Below are 27,237 nucleotides of genomic sequence, written 5' to 3' on the forward strand. Positions count from 1 at the left end.
ACGGTTTTCAGTCCCAGGCACCGGGAGGGGGCCTCCAGGGAGAGGTGCCGCAGGTGCCGCCCGCGGTGGTAAAGCAGCGCCGCCAGCGCGCCGTCGTACGACACCCAGTACGGCCTAAACCGCCGTTTCATGGCAGCGCCGTACATGGCGCCGTACAGCGCCTTGTCTGGCGGGAGAGAAAGGGTGGGGGCGGGAGGGCGGGATGGGGAAATGGTGGCCAGTGTGTAGGCAGCACATCGAGATACATACATACATACATGTGTAAATACACGCGAATGTGTTTTACGTACAAACCCTGATCAACCCCTCATCTCCTACCTCTCTCACAGCGTTGTCTTTCTATTTAACATACACATGTCGTACACGTGCCGTACTACACCTGTCACACTGTCGTACACCTCCCGCGGTACCAGTTGTGCCAGCCTCTCCGCCGCTGCTGCCGGCCAGGGCAGCGCGCCATCAACGTAAAACCATGTCGCCGGCAGCTGACGAAGCGTCACCGACTCCAGGAGGGGCAACTCGGCGGCGGCCAGCAGCAGCAGCGGCACCGCCGTCGGGCCGTCAGCCTCCAGAGCTCGCAGGCTGCCGCGTCACGGATGGTGATCACAGTGGATTGAACAAATGTGCTGACGGGCGGGTGAATGCATGTATGTATGTATGTATGTATGTACGTATGTATGTATGTGATAGTGGTGGTGCGGGTGGTTATTGGTGGTAATGGTGCGGGAAGTGGGGGGTTATGTGGTGGCGGGTTGAAGGTGAGCGGCGGTGGCGAGGAGTACGGATGCCATATGCATGTACGACACCAGGAGTATGGTACGGCATCTGGTATATGTGCACACCTGCGAGGCAACGCACTGCGCCTGCGAAGGGTGCCGTCGCCACCGCCGCCGCCGCCTTCGCCACTGCGGCCATCGACATCGACATCGCCGCCGCCGCTTTGTACGGCGTCCCCGGCATCGCACCTGACCGCGCGGCCCGGCCGCAGACCCCCAGAGCCGTCGCTAGTGCTGTCGTTGCAGCCATCGTTGCCGTACAGCAGGTCACCCACCGCCGCCACCATGCCCGGCGTGTCCGTCATGTCAGATAGCGGCGACTTCAGCCGCAGGGCTGCGATGTGGGGCCGGCGGCGAAGGTACGACGCCAGGCTGCGCACCTGGGCGCTATCCCACAGCCGTACCTGCGTTAATGCATTTTACCGTGTACGGCAAGCTGCCGGTATGTTACTCCACGTACAAGCACCCGTACATGCAACCTTACACGCACATGCACGCGTATGAAGATAAGTATAAGAGAAGCAATTGGTGGAGTTATGCTACTGATTTTGGCGCCCTCGCGAATTCTTATTTTTGGTCCGCCATCAGCCTCGCTTCTCACCTCCACCATCCCCAGCTCTGCCTGAAGCTGAGCTGCTGACCAGTCCGAACACACCAGCGCTATCGCAGCCCATGCTTCACAGGCAACACGGCCCTCGGGTTGGTGCTCATGCCCGTCTGGCGATGCGTAGTTTGCAGTGGCTTTAGAGTCAACGTCAACAGCAGCCTCACAAAAGTGATAAAAACGTCCTAAATTAGGAATGATGTGCTGTCTTAGAATGTCAAGAAACGCCTTGCAAATCCAACGGCTGCTATCTGCGCAAGATTGTGCACTCCCATGACTGTCGTCTCCAACTTGGGGTGTGCAGTTGCTCGCTGTGAGCTCATCTTCAACCGTTGATGGTGATTCCATTCCTATTAAATCAAGCTTGAAGGTTCCGTCGCGGTTCCGTCTTACAAAGCCCAGCAGTCCCGTTGGAGCGCGGATGCGCTGTCACAGGCGGCAACCCGAGATGCAGATGCTGCTATCACCAGCATGGCAAGGTTAAAAAGATGGTAAGTTTTATGAATGGCTATTACATACTCTGCATGTATAACTCTAGATCGCCTACTCGCTTCCCCTTGCATCAGTTGTACAACCATTATGGTAGTTAGACAGCGGTTTCCCGGAAGATGGGATTTTATAATTTATGTAATCTTCACGGAGTGAACTCCTTGCTCATCAGCGGCTTGCGATGAGCGATTCATCCAGAACCTCAATTGTACATTGACTTTCGCTGCAGCTATGATATGAATGAAATCCATCGCTATGTGTAGCAGGTATGGCGCAAATTACACCGCACCAGTGACAGCTGTTGGAAATGAGGCCCAGCTGAGAACGCAGCAGAACCAGAAGAACGCTGACCTCGAGTCTGCCAAGAGCTTTCTAGGAAATGCGTAACCTGTTAGGGGTTTACATAGACTATCAGCCAAAAGAAGCCTTCAAGCCATATTTCTTGGAAGGTTATATGCCAAGAGGGGGGACCAACAACCATGTGGGTCACTAGCCGTACAGCCACATCCCCAGATGCACGAAGTCCCAAACGACCAGGATAGGCCCACCCGCATCCCAGATTGAACCCACCCGAGCTAGCGCCATGTAAGCAAACCTCCTGGGAACAACCCATGCAGCAGCTGGTGCAAAAGTTCTAATCCAATCAAAGACTGCGGTCTCGGAGTGGCACCTGCCAGCAAGCCAGCAGAGGGAGATACGAGTAATCACTTGTTGCCATTTTGGCTTTATTTGCCTTTTTATCCGTGAGTTTTCGCAGGGCCGTGCAGCTGGTCGGGGGTCCCGCAGCCGCACAGCGGTTACATGGAAACTCGCAGAATTGCTCAGAAAGTGCGAGTAGAGTGCGTCTGTAGTCATAATCGGTGTAGTTACATTGGTTTGCATTGCTTAAAGTGGTTGGGTGCAAGCTATTTTACAACTTCAGCTGAGCCGTAGCATGCCTTGATATGAGGCAGTTAGTTACTGCATGCACGTCATTCGCCGAATTTCTATCTAGAATCGAATACTGAAATCCCGATGGCAAGTCGGCTGTAAAATTTTTGCAAAGCATTTAACAAATACTTTTTTATGAGGTGTCGTTGGATGTGTCCCCTCGTTGGACGCGCCCTCTGGCGCCCTTAACTCCTTCCTGGACCCAAAACTTCGGCCGCCCTGCTTCCGATTCTCTAAATTGACATAACGAGTATTGGAGGTGGGCGTGTCATCGCAACGTATTTGGATACGTTACCCAAATGCAGAGTGACAGAGATACGACAGCTACGGCAAATTGTTTCCAGACAGCAGCTTCCCTTGTGAACATGGTCTTACATTGATTTGGTGCTGATTAGTGAAGGTTTCTCTGTTGTTTTGCTGTCCTACACGTAAGAAGTGTATCGGAAAGCGGCTGGCTTTCCGTATCGGCCGCAGTGGCCGGAGAGCGGAGACGCGTCCGTTTGCTTGCACCATCAGGCTGGATAACGTTTCATCTGTGTATCGGGCACCTTAGGCTCCCGCCGAAGCTATAAGCTTCGTGGTCCTAGGTCACCGAGGATGGCCGCAAACTCAGCCTCTGTACTTACCAACTTCTTAATCAACTTTTATATTTTTCTTGGATGCTTCGGCGCATTTTCGATACTCCGCTTACGGCCCTGGGCGAGGCGTTTCTTTGCGGCGCGGAGGTGCGCTAGATGCTGTGCATAGCCGTTGGCTACCAACAAGCATATTTGGACGTGTCGCGCGTTATGTTGTCTGCTGCGTGTCACGGAGATGGGTGACGCCACGGGGTTTCTGGCTTCTGTTTTCGACAATCGTTTGGTGCACTGAGGCGCCTTGCTTCTGGAATAAGGTGCATAGCGTTGTCTACAGCTTCTAAATGTAACAAAAAGATATTGCACCCTCTATGTGCAGATATGCTAAGGACATCGACCTTAAGCCCAAGCGGCTACCAAATGGGCTGCTTAGCTGGATCTACCCCGTCATTACATATCCTGAGGGGGATATTATCGACGAGGCTGGGCTGGACTGTGCGATGTATCTGCGCATTCTCCGTTTCGGTGTGTATCCGAGGGAGGAGGGGATGGGGCCTTGGGATCGTTAAGGCGGGCGGAGTCGGCCAGGGGTATTCTTGCCCGGGGGGTTTTCACTTTAGCGTGGCAATTTGGTGGGCCCATAGGGCCTATATTGCTCATCGGACAAGCCTTTGTTGACGTGTGGGAAATGTCTCGGGGTTGCCATGTAATGTGCAGCCGCCGCCATAAAAGCGCAGGAGGTTTGGGATAAACTTCTAGACTTGTGATCGTTACCTTGGCACTCCGTTGACCCAGATCAGGAGCAGGACTCCAAAAATTGTAGCACTACAAGCCGCACATCCTGCCTTGCTAGGCGACATATTCTACACATTTACTTAAAAATCCAAGGCTCCTTTTCTCCCCATGGTCCCTTGTCACGGTCAAAAGGTTAGGGGGTCGCATCGGAACGCGCCATCCATCCCGCCCAACACTTCCATGCACGTACCTCGTGCCTTAACCGGAACCCCCCTAGACCAACCCCCTAGTAGCTTGCGACATGTGTACGGTGGCATGTACGGCGGCGTGTACGGCCGTATTGTACGGAAGCTTTGTGGCTGTAGAGCACGACCTGACGTGGATAATGCCTGTTTGGTGACTGCAGGGGTGTACCTATTCTTCCCCCTCACGATCTTTTGCATCATCGTGGTGCTCCCGCCCAACATGAAGAGTAACGGAATTGAGGCAATCCTCGCGGAGCAGGTAGGAGCAGGGGTGGTAGTGGTGGCGGGCGTAGCAGTAGAGGTTCTGGAGGTGGTCCTAGGAAAGATGACATCGCATATCCCTCCGATCTGCATATCGTGGGTCTTTCTGTTGTTGTAGATAGAGAGGAGACATCGTCTATGCCACGTTACATGGGAGCGTAGGGGCGAGTAACACATTGACGAGTTGTTGTCCTAATTTAATTATGTACGAAAGTACGGTAATCGTCTTGCAAAGCTGTGTCTCTTACCCAGCTTAGCCGTCCCACCTTGGTGTTTTCAGTTAGTTGAGTGTGGGCACGTCTGATACTGGTTTGGGTGCGGCGTATGGGTATGGGTATGGGTATAGCGTGGGGGCAGTGATGAGGAACAGTGGCAGTGAGCTGCGCCGCGGCGGCCTCCCCGCGGGCCTAAGTTGCCTCAAAAGGACACCACAGCTTCCCCCGGTCCCGTCCGGGGTCCGGGCGGTTCCGCCACACAGCGGAACTACATTACACAACAGGCAACCATGCCACCAGCTAGCCGGACAGCTGTGCCCGTTTTAGACAGTCAAGTGGAAAATTGCTATCCGGCGTGTGGTTTTGGAGCTGGGTGCCGCCGGCCCCCTTGCATCACCCCTTGAATCGTCGACGCTCTCTTTCCCCTCCCGCTCCTAAATCCCGTCTTGTACGACCGGCCGCTCCCGCTCAGGCTTTGCGAAATGCCGGCAAGAACCAGACCTCGGGCAAAGGCGACTTGGAGTTCTCCGATTTCGACCATTACTCGCTGTCCAACGTCGAGGCCGCCAGTCCCAAGATGTGGGCACACCTGTTCGCTGTGTACTGTGTGGTGCTGTACACCCTCTGGGTGAGTGCTGGGTGAGAGAAGTCCTCGTTCGGTAGTTGATGAGTTCTCTGGCTGGCCTCTTGGCTTGCAGAGTCGTCGGGTGTCGACGGGAAGCCCTAGATGTCCCTTCCAGGATGTCTTTCTTTTGGGTCAACTTTGGTCGCTGTTTTTAAATTGGATTTGGGTCAACTCCATCTCGTCGCGGCGTTGAAAGGAGTTGAAAAGGAAAGGAAAGGAGGTGTGAAGGTGGGTCAACCTGTTGTGTTCTGAACCTTGTCCACCCCTGCGCTCCCTCCCTTTTGACCTGTCGTGCATGTGTTGTACAGCTGCTGTGGCGGTTCAACCGCGAGTCCGTGTTGCTGCGGCTACTCTTCCTGGGTAATGCGAAACGCGGAGGGCCCTCTCACACCGTGTTGGTGACGGATATTCCGGGTATTAGTGAGGTGGGTTGGGCGGGGAGGGAGTGGGGCGGGAGTGTGAAGGTGAGGGGACAGCGGGGGGCCCGTTATCCGGGGGCAGACAGACAGGCAGACGGGGAGCTATATGCTCGACATGGCGGCTCTGGGTAGGTGGGATGCCCTGGTGTGATTCGCTTTGCTCAAGTTCTGTGGTTGGGTCGTTTCTCTTGGCAGCGTCTTCGGCCGCTGTCGTACAAGGTTGTACTGCACAGGAGGAAGATGATATTGCCGTGGCCCATGTGCATTTCTTTTCCACTTTCCCCAGCCCGTGTGTGTGTGAGTGCTTATGCGTGTGCGTGTGAGAGGACGTTTTTGTGTTTTTTCCTTTCGACCTTTCCAACGCAACGTCGTCTCCTTGGTGGTTTTTGGATGGATGCGAATTCGTAACGCGCCTGGGGCTTTCCCCCACGCATTGCCGTACTGCGTTTGTCGTACAGGCTGTTTCCAAGGCCCTACGGGACGAGCGGGCGAAGAAGCAGGAGATGAAGAAGATGGAACGAGATAAATCTATTATCTCGCAGAAGAGTGTGGACGTGCAGGTATGGGTGGGGTGGTGCTCGGGACCGTCTCCATTATTAAAGCTCCGGTCCCCAGAACCGCCCACGGCGCGTGTAGTGCGGTCCACTCGGCCTGCGAGCCAGTGGCCGTGTGTGTGGTGTACCTATTTGTTTGTTTGTTTATATATTTATTCATTCATATATTTATTCATTCATATATTTCTCTCTTTACGAAACCACATTGGTTAGTATGATTCCTCGCTCCCTCACTCAACTTCAACCCAGCTAGGGCACTTGGGCGCTGACCCGCCACCCCTGCCGCCCGTTTTCATTTTTTCTTTTCATTTCCCCACTTCTTTCCCACTTCCTTCCGCGCCTTGTCCTTACACCCTTAACCCCCAACCCTAACCCCACCCCCACCTTCAATCGTGTGTGGTTCGTCTTTCCCCCCCCCCCCCACCCCTCCCACCCCCACCCAGCTGGACGACGACAGCTACGCAGAGCTCCCCGACCAGCCGCGGACCGCCACCACCAGCGTCGCCAGCACCACGCTGAAGCCCCAGACCTCACTGCGCAAGGGCCGGGTGGTCTCCATCAGCGAACCCCCGGTGCTTGTAGTCCAACAACAACAGCTGCAACAACAGCAGCAGCAGTTCACGCCGCGTGCCGTGCCGTCGGTGGAGAAGGGCGGGTAGGTGGGGCTGGCGCTGTTACGGTGCTGTTGTGCGGGATGTGGGGAATGTGGCAGTGGCCAGTCATCTCCATGGTTATGACTCAACCTGATGACTCAGCAATGAGCCAAGAGTGTCGTACAGAAGACTGGAGAGCGGAAAACTTGAACAACCGGATCCCGACCCCCCCGATAACACCCCTTACCAGGCCACCCGCTTTTATGCCTTGCACACCCTGCACATACATACCTACATACCTGCATACATGCATACATGCATACAAACGCCATTCACTCCGTAACCGCAGCCGGTCGAACGTATCAGCATCGCCCTTCTCCGACGCCAGCGCCAAGAGCTTTGAGAGTACTGCAGACGCCGAGCTGCCAGGATCCTCCACGAAACCCGAGGTTGTCGAATTAAAGAGCGCCGCCTCGGCCTCTGGCGGCGCCGCTGCTGGCGGCGGCCCCGCCGGTCCCGCCGGGGGAGCTTCCTTTGTTGTTAAGGCCGGCGGGAACAGTCGCTTTAACTTGCGCAGTATCCTGAGTAGCACCGCTAGCGACGCGCAATACCGGCTGGTGGTGGATGACCTGGACCCCAAGTACGCGGCCACGGGCGGCAAGTTGGAGTTGGCGCGCGTTGGCAAGACGAACGAGGAGATCCTTAAGGAGTTGCAGGTCCGTACATTTGGTGAATTAGTAGATTGGCTGGTAATGGGTAAGCAGGGGGCGCTGTTTTGCTGGCTGCGTTTTGGCTGGCTGTGATGGCGGGGGTGGGGGGTGGGGGGTTGGATGTGGTGGTTTGGGGGGAGTTGGGAGGTTGAGAGCTGGGTTGGGTTTGGGAGAATAGGTGTTGATAACGACGGTGTGCGGATGAGGAGAAATACAGAAAAACAGACAGACGGACAGAACGTGTTCCGGAGGAGAGGGTGTGTGATCCGGTAGTGGGAATATGGCGATGGTGTAATGATGTGCTTTGTTGCAGTCCGGAGACGTCAAGAGGGGGGTAGCTGGGTGTCTGTACTGTGTGCGACATTGTTGGCGTATTGTTCTATGACGCACGGTGCTTCTGTACTAATTCTGTACTGTTCCGTACTGCTTTGAGAAATCGTACTGTGCCGTACCGTGTCGTTGCCTGCAAAACAGGTCATGGAGAAGGACGATTTGGTCAAGGGCCTTCCCGAGAAGCTGGGGGTGGATACGAGGCCGCTGCCTCCCACCCGCCGCAACACCAAGCGTTATGAGTACGACCTGAAAACAACGGTGCTGGATCCCGTACATGAGGCCCTGGAGACATTGAGGGTACGAGCCCGCAAGTGCGATGTAGGGGAAGGGAAATTGTGAGGATTTGGAGTACGGCACCCGATGGATGTTGTCTAGCTGTACCTGGCCTCTCTTGTGCACCCCCCTTGAGGGGTAGGCTCAGATCTCGCTCGCTCGCTCTCCCCCACTCTCCCGCTCTGCTTGGGTTCGTTCCTCCTCCAACACCTTTCAGAGGCCTGGCCAGGTCTCGCCGGATTGCATCTACTCGGCTCATTAAGGGCCCCTCCCCCATGTCGGGTGTGCCTGTCCGTATGTATGTATGCATGTATGTATGTATATATGTACACGAATGCGGATGTGGACATGGATTCACGTGTTTTGAGGTGGACTTGTGTTTTTCCGTGCATTGCATTGCCGCACCGCACCCACAGAAAGGCGTGACTCCACAGCAATTGGTGGCCCGAGAGTTTGCGTTGGTGTACGGCACGAGCAATGTGGCCGCGGTCAACATGATTCAGGACACGAGCGCGTTGGAGCCTCTGGCTGAGGAATACAACCAGGCGCGTGTCGGGGGGTGGTTGCTGTTACTGCTACTGCTGCGGTTGTGGGGTTGGGGTTGGGGTTGGGGTTGGGGCATTACATATATCATCACCCATCCATAGCATCCATAACAAACACAAAAAATGGCCCAACCCCACATATATATAGGCAGGCGGCTGGCAGAAGTTAAGGCCTGACTTCTGCTCCCAGTCGACCCAGTCGACCCGGGTTCAAATCCGCCTGCCGGCTCCTCGGGTGTTTGAGGAGTGATGAAATGGGAGGTGGCCCCCCATCATATGGACGGTGTAGGACGTGATAATATCAACTTGCGAGCTGACCAGGAACTAAGTTGATGCGCCGTTGATCCGCTAGATTTGGTTGGATGCTGGTGGTGAGTTGCCGAACCCAACGAATACATTCTGAAGTCGGATGGGGTGACGGATTAGGGTGCCCCTCTAGCAGGGGAGAGCAGGGACTGCCCCGGGAAAGGGGGCCGCTGGCGAAGTTAACCACCCTGTAACAACATACATATGTATGTATATACATGTATATTTGTATAAAATGTCATCACCCATGCATGACAAATAGTTTAGCCGCGGTGTGTTCACTCTTCTGCAGCAGTTGTACATACGTACATGCATACGTATATATTTACGTATCCAATACGCACATGCGTACATACCTACATACATACTGGTGTGTACACGGCTGCAGCTTGTCCCGCGGTGTCTCTCTTGGTGTCGTTTGCTTTGCTGTCCTTGTCCTGTTCCTCATCATCCTCCTCATCCTCATCTGCCGGCTCATCCTCCTCCTCGTCGTCCTCCTCCTCGTCCTCCTGCAGGTGTGTCAGGACCTGGACGACTACCTGGAAATGGCCAAACTGCGACTCAAGCTGCGGAAGGCGCTGCCGCAGAAGCAGGTGTGACGCGGTGCTGTCGAGCAGTCGGTCGGTCGGGACGCTGTCAGGGACATTGACATTGACATTGCCATTGCCCTTGCCGCTCTCTCTTGCCTCTGTGGCCCCCACCCCTTTTGCTCGCTGCCATCCCCAACCCCGCCCCCCTCATCCTTTTTGGTCAGTTCTACTTCTTGTACACTCTTGCCCTGGCAGCAGCTTCTCTCGTTTGTGGTTCGTCTTTCCCCCCTCATCCCACTCCGCGCCGGAATCCCCCGCAGATCTCCATCCTATGTGCTCGGTACCAGGACATGGACTATGTGAAGAAGTTTAAGACGAAGTGGTTTGTCAAGGTGCGGTTGGGGGGCCGCTTTGGGGGGCGGGTGGGGAGGGTTTCGGGGAAACGGATGCCTTAGTGCATGTATACCTGTGAGTGTACGGTGATGGTGGGTGTATTTGTGTGCATGTGTGTGCGTGCGTATGTTTTTCAGTGGAGGGTGGTCTGTCGCACAATGTGGCACTTCGTGCTCGTGAACAGTCCTCTTCAGGATATATAAACATATACATACATAGGAATATATTCCCCTCTGAATACCCTCCTCCCAAATATGCTGCACCACCTTTTTCCCTCGGTTTGATCTTTGGATCATTAGAGAGCGATCATAGGAGTATAAGACTGATCAGAGTACTTCCTAAGAGTAATCAGAGTGTTTAGAGGAATTAGAAGGAATTGGATTTTCTCTCCTAGTGCTGTGTGCCGCTGACTTCTCTTGTACTATGCACTATGTTTCTTGCACTTTGTACTAATGGTCGGCTCGGCCGGGTGATGGACAGCCTACATACATACATACATACATACATACGTAGGCAGGGCCATTACACGTCACCTGTACGGATATTGTACGGCTGTCGCACTGCTCCGCAGGTGGACGCCGTGGAGTTCTGGTTGGAGCGCATGAAGTACCTCCGGGTGAGGGGGATACGGGATGATGACCTCACCGTGTACGGCCGTCATGTGCATACACACGGGGGGGAGAGGGAGGGGGAGGGGGAGGAAGAGGGGGGAAAAGACGAACCACAACCGAGTGAAGCTGATGCCAAGGAAAGACTGCTGCGGCGGATGTAAAGAAAGGAAGAGGGGGAGGGGGTTAGGGTGGAGCCGTGCACCGTTGCTTTTTTTACTGGGGGGAAAGGCAGATTGCCTCTCTGGGCCATCTTTCCCGACAAGCCAACTTTCTTCGGTTCTCTCTTCCCCAGCTCTGTATCATCGCAATCGAGGGACATCGCATCCCATAATATTGGACTTGTGCCCCTGAACGGGCATAGGTCCAGGCCACTTGGTGCATGAGTGCATGAACCTCACCCCCAGGACGAAACTTGTCGGTGTTTTTTAATAAAAAGAGTGCTAATAGATAGAAAGGAATGTGGTTACTGGTCGCCAATTATTGGTTGGCTGTTGCTGTAGACATAATCCCCCCTGGAGGAGATTACCTACTGGGGGGGTAGGTCATGTTTGGCGGCCTCATCTAAACTCCCAGTCGCCAGTAATGAGTTCGCAATGTAGGATGAGGCAATGTAGGATGAGATTAAACAGAGTGCGCACGCTTATTTTACACGACTTCATCTTACTCTACTTTTACATACAGACATGCATACCTTGACGACAATGTACCGGTCTGAATTCTTCCCCCTTCACGTCCGTACATCCGTACCTCTCTTTTTCCGTTCTCCTGGACGTCCGGGACGTCTGAAACGCCCAACCGCCCACGGATGGGTTGCCTGCTCCGTTTCTGATCCCCTTGTCTTTATCTTGTTCGTCGTGCTCCAGGAGCGTATTAAAATTGAGCAAGCCAAGTGTGTCCGCAAGATGGCGCCCTCCGCCTTCGTCACCTTCAAGTAAATGGGGCGCTGGAAAGGGTGCGGGAGGGAGGAAGAGGAGGAGGAGGAGGAGGAGGAGGAGAGGCAGATGAAGGGAAGGAGGGGTGAAGAAGAAGGAGAGGAAGAAGAAGAAGAGAGGCAGATGAAGGGGTCATGCGGGACAGATGCACAAGGGGGTTCCGAGGCATTCAGGAGTGTCCGGAACATGGTTTTTGATTTGGTCCAGGATTGCTTGAAGATGCTCCGGAAGCTCGCCACAAAAAGAACTAATCAAACGGCAAATCATGTGCGATTAACGGGTTTTTAAAAGCGACCTCATGCCGCCTTCGCCTCCTCCTCCACCGTCCCCGGTGGTCCAGCCCTTCACCTCCCCCCAAGCTTGGGATGTCGGCAATGGAATCCTTTGCTTTTTTGCTATGCATGCGGGATATCCCCCTTACTTCCGATTCCCCGCCGTTTCCCCCTGCCCCCTCCCCCCCCCCCCCTCATCAGCCCAATCTTGGCATCAGCTTCACTCATTCCTGGTTTGTCTTCCCCCCTTCCGCCGTCTATCTCCCGTCCCCTCTTATCTCTTTCCTTGGCAGCAGCTTCAATCGTCTGTGGTTCATCTTAAATAGCCCCCCTTTCGGATGCCGGCAGTTCATTTCTGGTTTTCTTGCTTTCTATGATTTCCTGCCCTCCTTTTCCCCCTTTCATTTGCAGCACTCGCATGGCTCAGGCTGTCAGCGCCAACTCGCTACACTCCCACGACGAAAACGCCTGGCGGGTACAGAACGCCCCTGCGCCGTTTGAGGTGGTGTGGAAGAACCTGTCGCTAACAATGCCCATCAAGAACGGCCGGCTGTACCTCCTGTGAGTGGTGCCGTACATATGTGAACGTTGGCACGTGTGCAAGCAGGGGTTTCATCGTTTGGTACATGTCATGCCTCAGCATTGGGGTTGTTCAGCCTTCTGGACAACCCCTCGTTTTCGCGATTGTTGCGTACATACATAGATATGTACGGGTACGCACGGGTATATGTCGGTATGTACGTACGGCTACACGGTATGTTGGCAAAAGAGTCCATGAAGAACAAGATGCATTTGGTGGTGTTGGGAACCCGAAGAGATAGTCCTTGCTTGCCTTGCTGTGACGCGATACCGCTGCCTCGTTATGTGCATATACTAGGACATGCCAACACACAAGACTGTCTGGCTATCATGGACTATATGCCAGGTCGTATTGCTTTACGTGCGCGGTAACGGATTCCGTGGATAACTCCGTGAATCTTCAAACACCCCCAACCCCCCTCCCTCTCCCCCCTCCCTCTCCCCCCTCGCACCTATACCCCCTCGGGTAGGTGGGCTGCTTTCTGGGGCATGACCATCTTCTTCATGGTGCCTGTGTCCTTCATTCAGGTGGGTGTTGAGTATGTGTCGTACGTCGTACATTGTACGACTGGAAGTGCCGTAATGACGCGGATTTAAGACCTGCAGTACCGGTAGTAGTATTAGCAGTAGCAGGCGCAACTGAGCTGACAGACAGACATAACGCGCAAGACATTCATGAAATGTTTTGCAGTAGCTCTTTTGCTGGGTGCCTCACCTCACCCCACCCCACCTCACCTCACCTCACCTCACCTCACCTCACCTCACCCCACCTCACCTCACCTCACCTCACCTCACCTCCGTGAACCCCGCTTTCGACTGGTGGTGACGTTCCTCATGTCCCCCCATCCTGTGCTGATACAAGCCCCGGGGGTGCCCCGTTACCTCCCAACTCACTACTAGTGGTATCTTGTAACAATTTTTTGCAGAGTAGGTATCTGTCTATCCTGGAGTATTAGCATCACTCGTCCGTGGTTCGTCTTTCCCCTGCTCCGGTACCCCCTGTTGTTCTCTTTCCCTTTTGCTGACCGCTCCCGCCTTCTCCCGCCTTTTCCCGCCTTCTCCCGCCTCTCCTGCCCTGTTCCCTGTGTGCGGTCTCCAGGGCATGATTGAGGTTCCCAAGCTGGCCTCCATTCCCGTGCTGGGCGACATCGTGACCACCCCGCCCATCAAGCAGCTGCTGCAGGCTGTCATTCCAGGTGCGGGTGGCCAGTCGGGAGAGCGGGGGGGGGGGGAGGGGACGGTTTCGGAGCGGAGTCGAGAGTGGTACGGGTCTGCGGCCTGGACATCCGATTTTGGGTTTTTGAGTGGATCGCGAAGCGGGGGAGCGGGGCGCCCGTGAGTGCGGTGGGAATGCGCGTGGCTTGGTGGCGCATTTGGTGGGTGAGTGGGTGACACAGGCCCTCGTCATGCTCTGGGGAAAAGGGGGGGGCCGCTGCGAGGGCTGCAGTTTGTGCAGCCTGCGAGTCAGCCGTTGGCCCCCCGGGTTTCCTGTTGCCCGGGGTAGCGCTGCACGCGCTGCGTGGCGCTGCGCACCCCCGCGCTTTCCAAGTGCGGGGCTTCGGTTTGTGTAACCTCGTGACCTCGTGTCGGGTGCTGGTATCGTGTCCGGCTAAGTGCCCCGGAGGCTTCCCGGAGAGAGCCGCTTCCCGACACGTAAGACCGGGGTTGATCCCACCTTTTGATGGGACCTTTGGTCGTGTCTGTCCGTCTGTCACTCCCTACCGCGTGGCTGGGCTTGGCTGGGCTTTAGGGTTGTGTGTGTCTCTTTCGCTTTCCTCCTTTTCGTTTTTTCTTCACTGTCCTTTTTCTTTCCAAATCCTATCCTTCCTTTTGTTATATTATCCTTCCGCTTAATCTTAATCTTCTTTATTTTTATTTCATTTTTGTATCGTATGCTTGTGGATTATTTTGCTCCGCCGCGTTCTCATGACAGGTCTGGTGCTCAAGATCTTCCTGGCGCTTGTACCCACCATCCTGCGCATCATGGCGCAGCTGTCCGGCGCCACCTCCGTCAGCGAGATCGACTTTGGAGTCGTGAAGCGCTTCTTCCTGTTCCAGGTAGCCGGCCAACCGGGCTGTCGTGGGCGGCGGCGGGGCGGCGGGTGGGGATAGTGATGGGTTGGAGGTGGCCGTGGTGGAGGTAGTGATGGGGGCGGGGGTGGCGGAGGTGATTGGGGTGGCTACCTAACGTAATGCGCTGAGGGGTGTATCGCTCAATCGCGGGATGTTGCGAGGAGGGGAGGGGAGGGGAGGGGAGGGGAGGAAAAGGAGGGGAGGATGAGGTGGAAGTGGTGGCGGCCCTCGTTGCGCAGCTGCACAGCTCTGTTGGGAGGCCTCTTTAAATAGACGATTCATACATTAAAATGTATGAATTTTTTTAATTAAATACGTATTAGGGACAGACCTGCAGGAAGACGGGTCTTTAACTCTTTTATCCACCCGTCTATCCGGGTCTGTGTTGTATGCGTGTGTGTGTGTGTGTGTGTGTATATGCCCTCCTCCTGCCCTCCCTCTTGTCTATCCTTGGCATCGGCTTCACTCGTTCGTGGTTCGTCTACCCCCCCCCTCTTTCCCCCTCCCACGGACGCCTTTCGGTCAGTTCTACGTTTGTTACTCTCTTGCCCTGGCAGCAGCTTCAATCGTGTGTGGTTCGTCTTTCCCCCTCCCTCCCCCCCCCAGACGGTGGTGGTATTCTTCGGGAGCATCATTCTCGGCTCCTTTTTCAACCAGCTGAAGCAGTGGGTGAAGGAACCCAGCAGCGTCATCGCCACACTGGGCAAGTCCATCCCCATGACCTCCACGTTCTTCATCACTTATCTTCTCGTGAACGTAAGTGAAGACGAAGGCCGGAGCCGCGGCTGTGCTCCCGGGGGTGGAGGTGGAGGTGGAGGGGGACTGGGAGGAGACCTGTCCAAAGTGTACATACATGTACGAGTGTGTACGGATGTGTACGGATTTTCACTTAACCATGTTTCACCTCATTCTGTGCTTCCTCCTTGCGCCTGATGACATGCAGGGTCTGGGTGTCAAGTCGTTTGCCTTCATTCGGCTGCCCAACTTTGTTATATATTGGATCTTGTCCAAGTTCGCGGGTAGCCCCGCGGCCCGGCAGCGCATGTGGATGTTCCAATGGACCAATAACGGCACCACGGTGGTGGATCACACCATCGCCATGATGCTGGGACTGGTGCGCCGGGGGGGGGGAACGGGGGGGGGGCAATTCAGTGCGGCCACGGGGAGCGACCGACAAGGGGGATACCCGCACTTACCTACTCCTCCTAGCACTTCACTTACCTTTTTAATCCTACTTGACCCACATGCCAATTCCATCCTACTCGACCCACATGCCAATTCCATCCTACTCGACCCACATGCCAATTCAATCCTACTCGACCCACATGGCAATTCGACCAAAATCCTTTTTTGCGACTCAATCCGCACTTCTCCCGCTTCCTACGGGCCCTATACCCGCGTGTGTCCTCTTCCCCTCTCTTTCCTCTCCCTCCCCCTCACTTCTCGTGGTTCGTCTCCCCTCCCCTCCCCTCCCCTCTTCACCCCCCTCCTGCCGTGGTGTTCCAGACCTTCTCCTGCATCAACCCCATCGTGTGCCCCGCTGCGCTGGCGTACTTCTTGGTCAATTTCCTAGGGGAAACGTACAACAACGTGTACGTGTACCGCCGCCAGTACGAGAGTGGCGGCATGCTGTGGAAGACGGTACGCGGGTTGACGGGACGGAGGAGAAGATGGAGGAGGAGGAGGAGGGGGATGCATGTAAAGCCACCAGCATCTGTGTTCCTGCGTGTGTGGGTTTGCTACCGTGGGGGTTACCGCCCTGGAAGGCAGTAAGTACCCCCGTCCTAGGGTGCGAGCCTAGGGGAGCCCCGTTCTATATCTCCCTTAAGGACGCCGTCGAAAGCTTTCTTAATGGGAAATCCAGGGAGCCAGGGAAATGAACGTTCCTGTCACCTCCTTCCCTCATCCTTCCTGCATCATTCCCTCCCTCATCCTTCCCACCCTCCCCTCCCTCCCTTCTCCCCGCCCTCTCCCTGCCCCTACTCCTGCTTCTCCCTCCCGCCTGTAGGTTTACAACCAGGTGATGGTGGCGCTGTACATCATGCAGATCACCATGCTGGGCCTGCTGTCCCTCAAGAAGTTCAAATTCAGCCCTTTCATGTTTCCCCTCATCATCTTTTCCATCACCTCGCACATCAGCACACTGCAGCTCTTCAACAGGCCCTGGTGAGACTCGGGGCGGGGCCAGTCCTGGAGCAGGTGGCTGCGGTGATGGTAGTTGAGATGGCGGTTGGGATGGTAGTTGGGATGGTGGTATAGGTCCCTTGCGGCTTCGGCTCCTGGCTGGGATTCAAGCGGGCCGCGTATACGCCATGTTGGCGTTTGGTTTGTTCTTCTTCTTCTTCTTGGTTGCCGTCCTCCCGCATTTTCATCTTTGTGATGTGCCCCACACAGCGGCCCCAGCGGCCCCAGCGGCCTGCAAATCGACCAGTTTGGACTGACGTTCGCACCGGACTGACTACCGGATTGCCGGATTACCCGGATAGGTAGCTCCAGAGGTCGCGACGCGCGCGACCTGGGTTTTCCAAAGCACTAGCTGGTTCCCGAATGGTTCCATCATTCCTTGGGGTAGCTTAGGTTGCTTAAAGCTACAGGGTTGTGATAGGTGAGGGGCTAGATGAGTCGCGTTGGAGGATTTGGGAGTTGGCCGTGGCGCAGCGCCCTTTCGCAACCATGCTTTGGTGTTGTTGCGTTCGCGAGGTATCCTCCGAAATCCCCAATACCGCAACATCCCCCTCTCCCCAACACACGCACGCACACACACACGCACGCACCAACGCTTGTTTCCCCCCTCCCCCAAACACGGCCCCCAGGTCGGTGACGGCGCTCCACGACGCCGCTTACATGGACATGTTGGAGGCGGACCAGCGGCGGATGACACTGCTGGCAGCTGCACGCGAGGTGGGTGGGCAGGGGGTGGGTGGGTAGGGGGTAAGACGAACCAGCGGCGAATGGAGCAGATACCAAAGATTGATGGTTAGTCCAGTAGAAGATAAATGCTGCATCTGGAAAATTCACTGTCACCAGTAATGTGCATCTGCGTAATCATGGCGGCGACGTGGCCAGCTTTGGGTTGCGAGACGAATGACGGACTAGCTGGCAAGTCCAAAGTCTAAAGAAGGCAGAAGGCGAAAAACGCAGAAGAACTACCTAGTCGCCTCGATGAAAGAAAGGAAAGTCTTGTAAAAGCAGGAAAAAGAAAGAACGAAGCCGTAGTGGTGATGTGTAAAACTAAATAGGCGGCAAAGAAGGAAGGGTTTCGGAAAGTGTAATATTATGGTAATCGAATAGCGCGCGCCGACATGGCGGCGTGGGTAGGGGTGGGCAGGAAAGCAGGATGGGGTTGCGGTTGCGGTGGTGAAGGGGGGAAAGGGAACTGGAGACCGCGAACGCTCCACGCGTGTGTGTTTCCTTCAGGCAGGCTCGTTGCTATATACCTGTCTGTGTGCTGCCGTACACCCGTACATATATGAGGTTAAGCCGTTTCGGCGGTTCCGCAGGAACGCAAGAAGAAGCGCGACAAGATTAAGAGGGCGTACGACGATGCCGTACGCCAAGCCGAGAACAACGACGACCCGCCGCCACCGTACGACACCAGGCTGGACGAGGTTCCGTCGCCCGGTGGGTCTGTTGGGCTGTCTGCTTGAGAGAACGGATCTGATCACCAACTTTTTTCATAATCAACAAGTCTTGCTGCTTTGTTAACCCGAGGTCTCTATCGCAATTTCAATGAGGTGAAAGAGTGCCACGTGTAGAGGTGAGTGTCGTACTGGTCCTCTGCCACACTGCCAACATGACAAGGCACATTACTATGGGGGTTCTTCCGATTTGGAAAAAGCTTACAGCCAAACCCCAAACAGCCATAAAAATAAAGGGTGCAGGATAAGCAGAGACCGAGACCGAGCCACAGCATAATTTGTTGTTGCTGTCGCCGGGTGGGAGGGGCTTCTGGAGGGGCATTTGCACGCACATTTGGATTGGCATGTTTAAATGTACGACGTTTGGTTTGGGTAGTACACATGTTCTACAATAATACTCGTGTTATAATAATAATAATGAACACTAGTAGTTGTTTCTGTATCTGTATAATATAATTGCTTATCTTGAAGTCACACGTGTGGTTTTTCTCCCCGCTGCTGACCCCCTAAATTACCGGCGGCGGCGGTGGCGGCGGCGGTGCCATTTGCGCCTCAGGCTACCCCGGCGCGGGTAAGGCCGAACTTCTGCTGCTGGAATCCATCGAGGGAGATGGCTACGCACTTAACTCCCAGGAGAAGCGTGAAGTGGAGGAGATGTACATGAACCCCGTGTTCAAGGTCGGCATATCGCGCGTGTGTGCGTGTCCGTGCTTTTGTAAACGTACATGTGTGTGTATGCGTGTGCTTTTGAGGGATGTGGACCGTTTGTGCGACAGCCTTCGTCATCTTAATCCTAACCCCTCTGCATGCCCTCCATCTTCACAACACTCCCCTCATTTTGTCAAACCCCTGCTCGCCCTGAAACGTCCCCTGTTTTGCAGGTGAAGCTCGAAGAGGTTGAACGCTTGGAGAAGCTCGCTGAGGATGTGCAGACTCGCCTGCCGCGTTTGAACGAGTGGGTGGCGGAGTACAAGGTGTACCGTCGAGAGGTGAAGAAGCGACACATCAAGGGCGACACTGAGCAGGTGACGCCGCCCAAGATGCCGGAGGACCTCACCATCTACGACGCAGACCCGAACCTGCAGGACAGTGATGATGAGGAGGATGCGGGGGGCGCAGCTGGCGGCAACCCTAACAGCACCACCAACAACAACAAGAACGATACCGCCGCCGCCGGCGGCGGCGGCGGCAGCGGCAGCCTCAGTTTGCGCGGCTTGAAGCAGCGGGAGACCGGGAAGGAGGTTGATGCTGCTGACCGTGTCTAGGATGGACAGTGGCAGCGGGAGTGGCGGGATGACGACATAGCTAGCACGGCCCAGAAGCCGCTGCCGCTGCTTTGCTGAGGCTGCTGCAGATAGATTGTGGAGGCCAGCTGGCAGCCCTATGGGTATATACATATATATTTCTGGCGATGAGATGGCAGGATGGGGTATTAGTATTACGACCATGACGTACTGAGCGCTATGGCGGGCGGGCGGAGCCTCGAGAACATAAACGAGGTGATTTACACAGTATATATATACAGACACATGTATGTGCTCACTGGGGGCGGGGCAGTAGCGGCGACGCGACTGTAGCACGGCATGCACACACGTATGGACGCACGGATGCATCGGCGGGAGGTGAGTATTGCGATGTTACCCAAGTGGCAAGGACGGTGGCGCGGTTCGGAGTCGTGGATGGCAACCAGATATGGGTACATGTTGGTTGGTACGTCGTGATGGGCGGCTGGTTTTGCATTGGGAAGAGCTCTCTTACCGCCGCGCGACTTGAGGAAGCCCTTGACTTGACTTTTTGAGGGGCTGCTTCACGTAGTCGTGTAAAGAACGCATTTGGGCGGGTGTGTTCTAAAAATGGTGGAGGCGGGGAGGTGGTGCGGTTGCTGCTGCCGGTGGATGGCCCCTCCTCCTTTTTAGCAGTGACTTGATATAGTATCTTTGCTGTGCATATATCTAATGTATGATTTTTTTATGTATGAACGTACCTATGTATGTGCGTACGTGCATGATTCGTTTGACGGTGGCTGGGCGTTGTTCGAACTGGAATCGCAGCGGCGGCTTCCGCATATGCCGTGTTGCTCTCCATCTTGACAAACCCCTTCTGGAGAAAGTCGCTAGGTGTGCGCTAGGCCACGATGCTTTGGGGTTTGGTTGCTGCTGCGTCCTCATATCCACCCTACCCTATCTGGCATTCCCCGGGTGTATTGGGATCAGGAGTGTTCAGGTATGGGTGTATCATGGAAGGCGGCTATAGGCCACTCCGTCTCACCTGGCGCTACCGCGTGGCCGTGCCCACCTGCCTCTTTCACGCATACAAACACACACACACGCGCGCGCGCAGGCCTGCCGGGTGCTTTTGTTCGTTTGCATTTGTGGTATTTGTGGTCGTTGGCCGCTCGTCCAAGTATATATATAATAGCACCTTGGGTTCTAACTTGTTTTAAGGCACAACCACAAAATGGTGGTATCAAAATATACTGACTGAAACAAGTGGTTTGAATAAATAACCGTTGTAGAATGAGTGGTTTGAATGAATAACCGTTGTAGAATCCACTTGGGCCTCGCGCCGATAAGTCCCCCAGTACGACAGGGCGGTGTGATCTTTGGATGATGGTAAATCAAACAGGAATTACACTCGATGGTTGAACAAACGACCCAGGGACGCAGGTCCCAGCTTTATGCAGGTAAAGGCCCAGGCTACACGCAGGTATGGACTTCGGCAGCAGTGCGGCATTCAAACGACCAACAGTAATCGCAAGCCGCCGGTTAACTAATATCAGTATAGGTAATCTGAACCCAATCGTCAGCAAATAATAACATTTTTCAGTTAATGACACAAAGTGTAAGTAAACCGAGCTGGACAAACCAACAACCGACAGTTAGGCCACGGAGCCGCAAGCTCCGCACATATACAACAGGGTTCTTAAACCAGAGCTCTGGATACAAGTGTGGAGCTCTGGTGCTTGAGGGCCCGGATGCGCATGCATGTGTGGCAGGTTCTGCACGGGTGGGCGGCTAGGTGTATTGGTTGTAAGGTTTCAGACGGCTGCAATTTTGTCGGCTATGGGTTACTGACCCGGTATTTCAAACTTTTGGGATGTAATTCACGGCATTTCAACGGCCAAGGGTTCCCTCCGCTTGGAGCCGTGAGGGGGCAACATTCTGCCACAGGCATGCGTGGCCTAAAGCTACGAAATAATTATCTGTCGGCTAGGTTTATGCCTTCCTTTCCTCTAATGCAAAGGCGCAGACATACAGTCCAGTCACATCATGATGACGTTGTTAGTAACGGACGAACAATTACAGCGAACCAAGATTATCCATAGCCCGCTGCCCAGTGAGGTACTGATGTTCTCATAGGCATACCGTATGTCTTTTACGTTGCACGCCGTATGTTTCATTAGTACATGAGAAAGGACCCGCACAAGTCATAACTTTGCCTTATTTGAGCTTTTTAGGAAAGACAACAGCGCCTTCTATATACATATTTGTTTTGGGTATAATCCGAACGACATGCATTTGCGCCAGGGCGGCCTAGGACGCCAGGCGGCGACAACAGATTGTTCCACTGATAGTTCAGCGCCTAGGAGTTGCGGCAGCCTTCCCCGCGCCATCCAAGTATGGCGTCCGATCGCACTAGCTCAGCGCAGAGGCCATCAGGTCCGAACAGAATATCTTTTACATCTTAGTCGCTTTTTTAGCCGCCTTAGTCGTGGACGGACCACGCTGAGACCCTTCACCTGGAACCTTTGCAGCTGCAGGCACAGCTTTCTGTTCCTCCAGTAAGGGCGACGCTTGCGGAAGTGCGCGGTTGCGACAGCGACCCGGTTGAGGGTGTCCCCACGGCGCTGGAGGCCCTTCTAGGGCGGCTCACAGCCACAGACGACGCCAAAGAGCGCATGCGGTGGGTGCGGAGGCTCCGGCGGTGTGCGACGCCAAGCCTGCTTACAACACAGCCCCGCTTATAGCCCAGTCCAGTCCCTAGCTTCACACCACCAGCTTCCTTCCCGCGATGCCGTATAGCTGCGAACCAAGAGCAGAGCAGCACGGGGGGCCGGGGACTGCACGAGGAGGGGTCACAGTTCCGGGAGCACGACACATCCTTTTTCGGGTGCCTTAGCGCGGGGTTTGCATGTACGTGTATGTGAACATGTCTACGTGCGCGGTTGCCCCGATGCGGATGCTTTGTTGCCAGCTAGGGGGACGGGGACGGGGACGTGTAGGAGCGCCGTTCCACCTCAGGGGGAACTCAGGCCGGCTGCGGGCGGCGTCGTGCGCGATGTCCATCAGTTCAGAGGAGAAGGGGGGAGTAGCTTCTAGCTCTACCGCCACACACACACACACACACACACAGGGGCAATACCGTTCCCGGGGCCCAGCATCGCTGTACACACACGCACACACACGCACATACACATACACGCACGCACGTCCTTCCCATCCGCCAGCTGGACAACTACCGCCAACCGACACACAACGCTTTCTCTATGATATGATTAGGACTCCCTGCCCCCGCAACAGATGATTGGTGAGCGGTGAGTGCGTGACTGGGTTCATGTAGCAGCTGACCGCTGAAAAGGTCTCTCGAGTTGCTGGCGGTCGCGCTCTGCGCGTATTTATAGCGCCGTACTATGTACCGGCTGCTACATTCCCCCCCCTTTGAAGGGAACCGTCCCGGGCCCTTAGAGCCTCGTATGCCACCAGCCTGTGCCTACCTTCGCCTACCCTCGGGCAGTGGGTAATTACTCCACGTCACGTCATGTGCCGGCTCACATGCGCCTAGCCGTCTTCAGATTTTTCAGGCACAGAGATAGTCCAGTCGGTTCAGCTACTTTTATAATTTGTGCGATATTCGCTCTCTGAGTCGCCACACCCGAATACCACTCGAACGTGATCGGTGGGGGTTGAACCGACGACTTCAGGATCGTGAATTTTCACGAGGTCTCGATACCAAATGTAGCAGCTGACCGCTGAAAAGGTCTCTCGAGTTGCTGGCGGTCGCGCTCTGCGCGTATATATAGCGCCGTACTATGTACCGGCTGCTACAGTTCATGAACAAGCCGTGAGCAAACGAATCCATAAGCAATTCCAATATGATCAAGAAACGATTTTATTTATGGATGTGAAAGACGTCATCATGAACAGAAAGACGTGTTTTGCGGTGTTGGTGTTGGTGTTTGGCGGTGCAGGCGTCTGTTGGAGCTGGGGGCGGCGCTGGAGCCCCTGTCCGCGGATCAGCGGAAGGGGGAGAACCGGGTTATGGGCTGTACGGCGCAGGTGTGGCTCACGGCGAGGCTGGACGGGGCCACGGGGCGATTGCATTTCCGAGGTGGGCTCGGGTGGGGTGGGGTGGGGGTTGCGGGCGATTGCCCAGATATGCCCAGGGTATTTGGCTACCAAGCACAGCACCACGCCACCACCCAGCAGGCCGCCACAACCGCCACAACCACAATATTATCCGCACAAGTGTTCACATCCCAATATGGACATGGGACCTCCCTGCCTACCCTCTTTTTAAGTACCTACCTACCTACCTACCTAAGGCTTTGCCTCCCTCGCCCTCCCCTATCACGTTATCCTACGTCGTATTGCCGTACGTTGCCGTACAGGATGGAGTGACAGCGAGATCAGCCGTGGCCTTGTGGCGCTGCTCGTGGACGGACTCAGTGGCTGTACGGCAGAGGAGGTGCTCCAGGTGGGGTCTGGAACCTTTTGGATGGACGGCGGGTTGTGGGGGAGAGAGAGAGATGGATCATTTCAGGGTGGCTGGCCCGCTCTCCCTCGGCAGCGGCAAGGGCGAGGCGGGGCGCAGGCGACAGGGGGTCCCGCTCCCGTTCACCTAGGGTGGGCGGTCATCAGGTCTACACGTCAATGGTTGACGGTGTGGGGTTACATCCCCCACCCCACCCCACCCCACCTCCCCACACACACAAAAAATCTAGGTGGCCCACGTCGACGCCGTGACTGCGCTTCAAGTCATTAAGTCATTGTTGGTCAGTAAATAAACCCGAAGTTATTCCTCATGCAGTGTCCGTGTCTGGTCCTGGAGTATCCCTATATCTCTGGTATTTGCTTCAATCGTCAGTGGTTCGTCTCCTTACCCCCCTACCTACCTACCAGCCCAACCCTCCCCCCCCCCCGCCGGACGTCAGCAGCTGTTCCCCGAGTTGACAATCCGACATGCCGCATATATTCCTCGCCCCCCCTCAAGACGCGGGGCGGCGTCCTGGGCCGCTGTGTCGCCTCCCTGGCGTCATATTCCTTAAGCCCCCCAACCCCCCACCCACCCACCCCGCCCTCTCCCCTGTCTCTCCCTTAACAATATCTCTATAATCCCACGCAGTTTCCCCGAACCGCCCTTCCCCGAAACCCTGTCCTCCTTCTGATTCTCCCCCTTCCCCCCTATCGCCCGGGCAGCAGCTTTACTCGTTCGTGGTTCGTCTTTCCCCCCTATCGCCCCGCAGCTCCCCTCCTCCGTCCTTCAACAACGGCTGGCTGGCGTACTGGGCCCCGGTGTGCTGACGCCGGGTCGTACGAACGGCTTTGCCAATATGATTGAGTCCGCTAAGAAGCGGGCTCGGCTGCTGGCGTTACCGCACACCATGGCGGTGTTCCCCGCATTGAGGATTACGTCAGACTCCCTGGAGCCTCAGGTACGGCGGGTGCCGTACCAGCGGGGCATGCGGTGGGGGTTGGTGTAATGTACCCTGACGTGAGCCACCTCTTGGCCTCTGGCTTCTAATGCGTGTGACATCTTTGCACGTGGCGGATAGCGGGTTCCGGAGCAAGTGGGGTACCTGGTGAATCTCGGCGGGGCACGATGGAGATATGAGTTATGAGGGAAGGAGGGAGGGAGGGGGGAGTTTAAAAGAGTGGGCGGGAATGTGGTGTGGTGGGTTGGGAAGGTGGTTGGCAGGTGTGGGTGTGGTACATTAGATGGGTGGGTGGTGGTGGAAGGCACCATCCACCTCCCGCAGGTCCTCCTCGTCCTCGTGCTTGGGGGGTTACCTTAGGGGGTTGGGCTCCTCCTCTTCCTCCTCGCCCACTCTTCCCCTCGCGCCCGGGATCTCACTTTTGACTGCTGTCGTACGACAGGGCGCTTTTGCGGAGGCACAGGCTCGGTATCTGCGGCCTGACCAGCAGCAGGTGCGTCAAAGATGGGTGGGGCAGTGAGCGGGTAGGAAGGTGACCCATGGGTCAATACTGGTCACACAAATACAAACAAACACGAGTCACCATCATTGTCATCATCATATACTCCCCCAGCAGCAGCAGCAGCAGCAGAAGAAGGACCAGTAGAAATCAGAACCACGTGACCCATAACCCGGGAGGGAAAGGAGTCTCCGCATCGCTCGCTCATGCGCTGGGTCTGCTACTGCTACTGCTGCTACTGCTACTGCTACTGCTAGGGTGGCAATGGCGCGGCTGAGAGCAATGTCTTCACGTCAGTCCGTTGCCCATTTCCTCCCGCTCCCTCCCTTCTCCAGGTGACCCAGTTGGCCGACCTGCTGCTGGAGAAGCGCATCGGTGTGGTGGCGCACTTCTACATGGACCCGGAGGTGCAGGTGGGGCTGAAGGGAGGGGGGGGGAGGACGTGGTGGCTGGGGGCGTGGGGGCTCGGGGGAGGAAAAGAGAAAACCAACCAAGCGCGGCCACGGGAGGCCGCCGCTGCTGCTGTGCTGTTGTTGCTGCTGTCTTTTCCGCAACCCCCTTTAGGAAAGCTGTCCCGGAGTCAGGACAATCAATTTTGCTCCGACCCCTGTTCGAATCTGCGACCATGCGATCACGAATCCTCATCCTTACGGAATGCGATCTCTCAGTTTGTGTACATACACGCGCGTGTGTGTGTGTGTGTGTGTGTTGCGGGGCCGTTGTCAGGGGGTGTTGAGTGCGGCGGGGGAGCTGTGGCCCCACGTGGCGATCAGCGACTCGCTGGTGATGGCGGATACGGCAGTACGGATGGCGGAGGCGGGCTGTAGGTGAGGGGGGGGAAGGGGAGGGGAGGAGGCGGGGGATGTTAAATACACTGTGCGCGGGGCGCGGCTGATTTCCTTGCAGTTGCCTGTGTGCCATTCCACCGCAACGGGAAACCCCGCGGACATGATGACATGACATTCCCGCCAGGTGTAGACGTGCGCACCCGCATGTGTACATGTACGTAACTACATATATATGTAGAGTGTTGTATATATATATATATATATACACTAGGGTGCTTCCTTCTGTGCGCGCAGTCCTTGATATCAAATATGACATCTATGCCTCACATCCTCCCCCCCCCGGGTGTCTGCCTGCCTCAACCGTCAGTGGCTCGTGGTTCGCCTTAAACCCCCTCCCCATCGCATGCACACACACACACACACAGTTTCTTGTGATCCGCCAGGCCTCGTAATTCTAAACTGACGTAATTCTACGCTGCCGCAGGTCTATCTGTGTGCTTGGAGTTGACTTCATGAGTGAAAACGTGCGAGCTATTCTGGACGAGGCAGGCCATGTCGATGTCCCGGTGGGTGGGAGGGGATGGGGTCCTGACGGGCAGATGCCATCCTGGCTTTAGACTCTCGGCAGCAGCAGCAGCAGCAGTAGGTTATGTGTGGCCCTTGGGGCGGCGGGGCGGCGGCGGCGGGGGGGGGAGCAGTTAACCCGCGAGATGGGATATGTCGTCGCACAATATGGAATGGCGACCCCCAGTCTGTTCCTCGCGTCACCATCATCACTTGACCTCCCCAATCCAAATCCCAATCCGATATCTTCCCTCCCCCCGGGGGGCCCACCCGTCAGGTGTACCGATTAGCCGAGGAGGATATCGGCTGCTCGCTGGCGGAGGCGGCGGAGGCGGATACGTACATGTCGTACTTGTCCACGGCGGCACAAACACCGAACAGGTGTCGTATGTGTGCGTGTGTGTGTATGTGTGTGCATGTGTGGGTATGGGTTATGGGTATATGTACGTGATGTGCGGGCGTGGTTGGAAACGTGTTGTGCCATCTTGTGCGCAAGTATGCCTGCCTCTCCTCTCCCC

General features: G+C 55.6%; 3 protein-coding genes across 3 annotated transcripts in view; 2 read left to right on the top strand and 1 right to left on the bottom strand.

Annotated features, from left to right (window-relative positions):
- VOLCADRAFT_95918 (uncharacterized protein) overlaps positions 1 to 2,751 on the bottom strand; it is a gene marked incomplete at both ends in the record, with an annotated part of 8,509 nt that extends 5,758 nt beyond the window's left edge. Inside the window, 5 exons of the mRNA XM_002955045.1 lie at positions 22 to 166; positions 380 to 582; positions 966 to 1,096; positions 1,378 to 1,806; positions 2,440 to 2,751. Coding sequence (XP_002955091.1) covers positions 22 to 166; positions 380 to 582; positions 966 to 1,096; positions 1,378 to 1,806; positions 2,440 to 2,751 — 1,220 coding nt within the window. The remainder of the gene's footprint in view (positions 1 to 21; positions 167 to 379; positions 583 to 965; positions 1,097 to 1,377; positions 1,807 to 2,439) is intronic.
- A 994-nt stretch (positions 2,752 to 3,745) lies between these two features.
- VOLCADRAFT_95919 (ERD4-related membrane protein) lies at positions 3,746 to 19,481 on the top strand (the record flags this gene model as incomplete). Its single annotated transcript, XM_002954988.1, has 25 exons — positions 3,746 to 3,899; positions 4,516 to 4,613; positions 5,303 to 5,458; positions 5,764 to 5,880; positions 6,333 to 6,434; positions 6,872 to 7,083; positions 7,371 to 7,737; positions 8,206 to 8,361; positions 8,754 to 8,888; positions 9,704 to 9,781; positions 10,039 to 10,110; positions 10,683 to 10,727; positions 11,586 to 11,653; positions 12,338 to 12,487; positions 12,976 to 13,033; positions 13,605 to 13,701; positions 14,439 to 14,563; positions 15,185 to 15,334; positions 15,522 to 15,692; positions 16,085 to 16,219; positions 16,587 to 16,744; positions 17,392 to 17,479; positions 18,079 to 18,199; positions 18,773 to 18,894; positions 19,098 to 19,481. The coding sequence occupies 25 exons, from the start codon at positions 3,746 to 3,748 to the stop codon at positions 19,479 to 19,481; spliced, it is 3,519 nt and encodes a 1,172-aa protein (XP_002955034.1).
- A 330-nt stretch (positions 19,482 to 19,811) lies between these two features.
- VOLCADRAFT_106629 (uncharacterized protein) overlaps positions 19,812 to 27,237 on the top strand; it is a gene marked incomplete at its 5' end in the record, with an annotated part of 12,253 nt that continues 4,827 nt past the window's right edge. Inside the window, 12 exons of the mRNA XM_002954989.1 lie at positions 19,812 to 19,838; positions 21,971 to 22,123; positions 22,737 to 22,750; positions 23,405 to 23,544; positions 23,825 to 23,910; positions 24,158 to 24,208; positions 24,680 to 24,868; positions 25,311 to 25,361; positions 25,703 to 25,780; positions 26,094 to 26,194; positions 26,640 to 26,721; positions 26,997 to 27,058. Of these exons, the coding sequence (XP_002955035.1) occupies positions 19,812 to 19,838; positions 21,971 to 22,123; positions 22,737 to 22,750; positions 23,405 to 23,544; positions 23,825 to 23,910; positions 24,158 to 24,208; positions 24,680 to 24,868; positions 25,311 to 25,361; positions 25,703 to 25,780; positions 26,094 to 26,194; positions 26,640 to 26,721; positions 26,997 to 27,058 (1,034 nt within the window). The remainder of the gene's footprint in view (positions 19,839 to 21,970; positions 22,124 to 22,736; positions 22,751 to 23,404; positions 23,545 to 23,824; positions 23,911 to 24,157; positions 24,209 to 24,679; positions 24,869 to 25,310; positions 25,362 to 25,702; positions 25,781 to 26,093; positions 26,195 to 26,639; positions 26,722 to 26,996; positions 27,059 to 27,237) is intronic.

Source organism: Volvox carteri, assembly GCF_000143455.1.
Source record: "Volvox carteri f. nagariensis unplaced genomic scaffold VOLCAscaffold_48, whole genome shotgun sequence".
NCBI classification, from domain to species: domain Eukaryota; kingdom Viridiplantae; phylum Chlorophyta; class Chlorophyceae; order Chlamydomonadales; family Volvocaceae; genus Volvox; species Volvox carteri.